Source organism: Leuciscus leuciscus (assembly GCF_965113295.1).
Source record: "Leuciscus leuciscus genome assembly, chromosome: 2".
Taxonomy (NCBI): domain Eukaryota; kingdom Metazoa; phylum Chordata; class Actinopteri; order Cypriniformes; family Leuciscidae; genus Leuciscus; species Leuciscus leuciscus.
Window position 1 is genome coordinate 44,882,460 of NC_138726.1, and position 5,041 is coordinate 44,887,500.

General features: G+C 36.0%; 1 protein-coding gene across 1 annotated transcript; it reads right to left on the reverse strand.

The window, feature by feature from the left end:
- Positions 1-479: 479 nt before the first annotated feature.
- On the reverse strand, positions 480-4,897 carry LOC309490126 (glycoprotein hormone beta-5-like). The gene is made up of 6 exons (XM_082159159.1): positions 4,515-4,897; positions 3,339-3,377; positions 3,018-3,219; positions 2,723-2,897; positions 1,550-1,641; positions 480-981 (listed from the first exon to the last, which is right to left on the reverse strand). The coding sequence occupies exons 2-6, from the start codon at positions 3,371-3,373 to the stop codon at positions 835-837; spliced, it is 651 nt and encodes a 216-aa protein (XP_082015285.1). The 5' UTR covers positions 3,374-3,377; positions 4,515-4,897; the 3' UTR covers positions 480-834.
- Positions 4,898-5,041: the final 144 nt, after the last annotated feature.

The window sequence follows — 5,041 nt, forward strand, 5'->3', positions numbered from 1 at the left end:
TGTCTCTATCCATCCACCCGTCCATTAGACGACAGCGAAGGCAAGGTTCACAGTTATCGCTCTAAACAGTTTCTAATTCAATCTGGGTGTACTTTCATGCAGCCAAAGTTGTGTATACATACTCAAAATTGTTGGATATATATGTGTGTGTGTGCTACTCATGTAAAAATTTAGTAATTTATGTTGTTAAAAAGTGCATATATATATATATATATATATATATATATGTGTGTGTGTGTGTGTGTGTATATATATATATATATATAACAATAGTAAAGGCAAGAAAGAAAAAAGAGTGAATTAGAATTTTCACAAATAAAAAAACAATTCACATTCCACAATAAAGTGTACATGTATATTCTGATACCGGACAAAAAACACATTGATAATTGTCCTGAATTGTTTCATACATTACACATACAGGATGAATGCATGGACCAGACTTATAATAAACTGATAATAAAACTGAGTTACTCAATGAGTACCGAATACAAACCCGAGCAAAAACATTTACGGCATGGAAACATTCATTCACATTGCGAGGAGGGAGTGGCGGATTAATTCTCAGATTATTTTGACAACTCCAAATAATGGACTCCCAAGACAATAGTCAGGAAAGTCTGGTCAGTTTTCTCAATTAGGGAAATTGTTCTTGTAAAGGGCCGAATGACTTAAATGTTTATGTAAATGGTATGAAATCATTTATGCACTAAAAGATTAAAAGATGTGTCATTTGGTTGACCTCAGATTTAGCCACTGGTCCAGAGTACGAAAAGAAAGAATGCAAAATGACAATACTGGTGATTTGTTTTAAGTGAACTATGATTGCATTTCCTAACATTTCTTCAACTCTGGCAGGTTAACATCACCATGTTCCGCTGTGTAACATCTGACCAGGTAGTGCTTATGTTGCCTGTGGTTCTGTTGGTGTTGCTGATGCCCCTCAGCAGGAGTTTTCAAGCCCCGACTCCTGGCTGCCACCTTTACCGTGAGTGGAAAATACCTCATTTTTAACAAGCAAGCACCCAACTCATTCCTAAACAATAAAGTACTGATTCATCCCTCTGTCTACGCCTACGCACAGCATTTAACGTGACCATACGTACAGACAAGCGAGGGACATGTCGAGGAACTCAAGTGGTGTACGCTTGTGTGGGCTACTGCGAGTCCAGCGCGTTCCCCTCACGCTACTCTGTGCTGCTGGCGTCCAATTTCACCCACAACATAACGTCTGCTTCCCGCTGCTGCACCATTAGCAAGGATGCCAAGGTACAGCACTGTTAACGTGGTCCAACCATTAGTATATGTTACTACGGCCAATTTTACATCAGAAGAACCAATTATGAATTATTATGACTAAAGACTTTAATGAATCTGGTCCTCTGTGGATTTCAGAACATAATTTCCACCAGCCCAGTCATGCAATAATAATTGTATTCCATTAGGTAAATTATTTCAAAATATAGGCTACTGACAATTTTTTTTACTTTTTCTAAGAAAAGTAAATTCATAAAGATTTATGAATTAGAATATTCTTTCTTCTTATCACCTGATTGTGTCTGTCTTTTCTCAGGTCAAAGTTCGTCTGCACTGTCCTCAAGGCCGTCACCATGATGATATCGAGATCTTGACTGCACGTGCCTGTCGGTGCAACATGTGTCACAAATCCCGTTACTGAGAGCCCACGTGAAGCCTCACTCATGCTGTAGGCTACTGCTGTGCAATTATGAAAATATGTTTTTTTTTTATTATTCAAATACATTTAAGATTTTACCATTTTCATTTCACTTGTAAATTGACATAGAAATACACTACCACTGAAAAAGTTTGGGGTCAGTAAGAATTTTAAAAAGAAATTCATACTTGTATTCAGCTAGAATGCATTCAATTGATCAAGTAACAGTAAAGATATTTATAATATTACACAAGATTAATTTTTCGAATAAATGCCGTTCTTTCTAACCTTATGTTCAAAGAATCCTGGAAAAAAATGTATCATGGTTTCCTCAAGAATATTAAGCAGCGCAACTGTTTTCAACATTGATAATATAATAACTGTTTCTTGCGCAGCAAATCAGCATATTAGCATATGATTTCTGAAGGATCGTGTGACACTGAAGACTGGAGTAATTATGCTGAAAATTCACAGAAGTTTAAAAAAATTATTGTAATAATATTTCACAATATTACTTTTTTTTTACTGATTTGGTGAGCTTTTTAAAGAAATTTTATTACAAAAACATGAAAAAAAATTCTTACCAACCCCAAACTTTTTAACGGTATATAATTTTTTTATATATCATCTTCTTTTCTTTTTATCTTTTATCTAAAGTTCTAAGATGACACAGCATGAGTGAAATGTTCTTGAATGTTGCTTAAAGACAGTAAATCATCATCAATTCAATATAAAACAATGGTAAAAAGCATCAGATACTCTCTAATAATTCAAATAAAATAATAATTTGTCTAATGTCGGTGCCACCTAATGACATAAAGAATGTATCGTACCTAATATATATATTTATGAGGTGATGTTTGCACAAAATGTGTCTAATCTTTTGAAATAAAGGAGTATATGACATTTTCTGTGTTTTATGTTTCATGTTTTTTATTTATTTATATATATATATATATGACTTCTAATGCATAACAATAATAACTATAATCATTGTTGGCATAATAAGCAAAGATGGTTTGTGTGTGTGCCTTTAAAAGGTCTCACACTCTGTGTGGTTTGAGGAGCAGTAGGTGCAGTCACACTGTAAGGCCTGAGGGTAATGATAGATGGGGGAGATGCCAGGGCCACAGCCCGGTAAACGTGCTGTCAGGTGGCGTGTACGGCTGTAGGTGCAGACACTGTGGTGCCTCTGGATATACGGCGGCTCCGGGACTGGCCTCTGAGATGCCAAAACACGCAAGAACACATGTCACTACACAAACATTTACCCCACATGCTCTCGTATTGGTTTCTTTTAATAGTTCTATAAGTAAGTAATATTATAGCAGGTTTCCATCACCTCCCAGGTGTGGCAGCGGCCCCAGCATGCCTCAGTGCTTATGCGCAGACTCCTGCATCCAGGCTTCTTTGCCGCAAAAGTAAATTCACGTACCGCGCAACCACGAAAACTCTGTAAGGTCGTCACAGCCATGGTGGAGTAAAAGCCAGGAAACAGGAGCAGAAAGGTCACAGCGGTCACTGAGAAGCGGTCGACACACATTCTGAAAGACATTATGATGACTTATAAAAGATAACATGATATTGCTACCTAAGCATAGCTAAAAAGTTTTTCTTTATGTTTAGGGAGAATCTTGGACATTATTAACAAAGATTCACAGACCTTTTCCGGGGACCATTTTTCCTCAACTGTTCCATTTAGCTAAAAAAATTCAATAAAATGAATTACCTATTTAATCAATGAGAGAACATACCCCAAAGGAAAAAAAAATATACCTATTCAGTCATATAAGCCTACCTTTTAAGCTTTATACAAAGTATGATGAAACGTATGTAGCTATAGGCTACATATTTCACACAAAAAAATATAATATTGATATGTGGTAATGTTACAATATATACGCATAATTATAAAGACATTGCCGTACTTTACCACTATACACAACCTGACCCTGCGTAACTGACCTTAAATTATTTGTGGCCAAATCGAGTAGGCTTATACTGTAGTGTTCTTGTAGTGGGTCCACTGATTGCAATTACATACATCTGACCAGCAGACGTCGCCAGCGTGCGGTATTCCGGGGGTTTTGTATGGTAAGACATTACTAGTAAAAATCTTCACAAATCCCTATTTCGAAATAATTATGTCATAAAATACGTTGCATTTGTCATCTTTTTCGAGCACAAAAATAGCCTACATCTCAAAGTGCTTTACTTACTCATAACATAACTAAATCCACACTAATGAACAAGCAAAATTGTGTAACAATAATCACTATTTAGCGAAACAGAATTTTTTACATATTATTTGTGTAATAGGCCGAGATGTTGTGAGATATTGTTGTTAAGACCCAATAGAAAGCAAACTATAATGGAGCCTAAATTAATATAATTTATGAAACTAATTTACTTATTTATGAAACGAGACTGACAGGCAGTTACGAAGGGAACTAATCCAAGAACAAATGATTACATTTTTTTTTTTATTTTTTTTTTTAATCTAACAAAATTTGGAAAAGCTCTGTTTTATAATGTAAGAGAAAGTCTTAATTATTCATTATAACCCTTTTAAATTAACCTGTGTATCGTCGTTCTTTCTGAAGGGAATCATCTATCAAGAGGGGAAAAGTGGAACAGCTCTGGTCATGCGAGTATATTGACGCCTGCCATGTAAAAACGTTTACATGAATTCAAGACACTTGCTCTTCCATTTATAGTTGACAAGACAGTTGATAACGCGTTGGTATTAAATAGGCCTACGTTAATGACACTGACGCGAGAAATGCATTAATCCGTATAGCATTACCTACACAAAAAAGCAATAAAACAAGACACTCACCTGTTTGAGTCCACGAGCAGAAGATGCCAGAAGCTTTAGGGAAGTCGCTTCACCGACTGCCTTGCTGTTTTAAAGCTCGTTTATAGGACAGTCTGACATCACTCTAATTACAATTCCCATTAATCTAGCCTGGAACATTACAACACACTACATGTAAACTTAACCAAACAAGTTTTAAACATCTGCTCGTGTTTTAGGAATGAGCTGAATGACATCAGCTTCATGCTGTGAACTAATGTTATCGGCTGGACTAAAACTAAAGGAAAGGGCCAGCTCTGAATCAACACGTTTCAGAAGAAAAGGCATAAATTCTGTAGGCTACAGAACCCAGATGTATCAAAGGTTTTGAGTGAAAATAATGACAAGTGTTCTTGATGCTGAGTTTTCATGTTTACATCCCACTTTTATACATTCATAGGCCTGTCCCAAAGACGCTTGTCCCCCAAAAATACATTGCTATGTTTAAACACAAGACATTGATCAAAAGGACAGTGCAACTCTAGTTTAAGTGATGCTACGTATGCATA

What these genes read in the sequence shown, in the direction of transcription:
- LOC309490126 (XM_082159159.1), bottom strand. Translation starts at nt 3,373, where the DNA reads ATGGAACAGTTGAGGAAAAATGGTCCCCGGAAAAG. An exon ending in GCCGCTGCCACACCTGGGAG is followed by an intron (nt 2,898 to 3,017) that starts GTGATGGAAACC and finishes TTGGCATCTCAG; the next exon opens with AGGCCAGTCCCGGAGCCGCC. An exon ending in CTCCTCAAACCACACAGAGT is followed by an intron (nt 1,642 to 2,722) that starts GTGAGACCTTTT and finishes TTGCACCGACAG; the next exon opens with GCACGTGCAGTCAAGATCTC.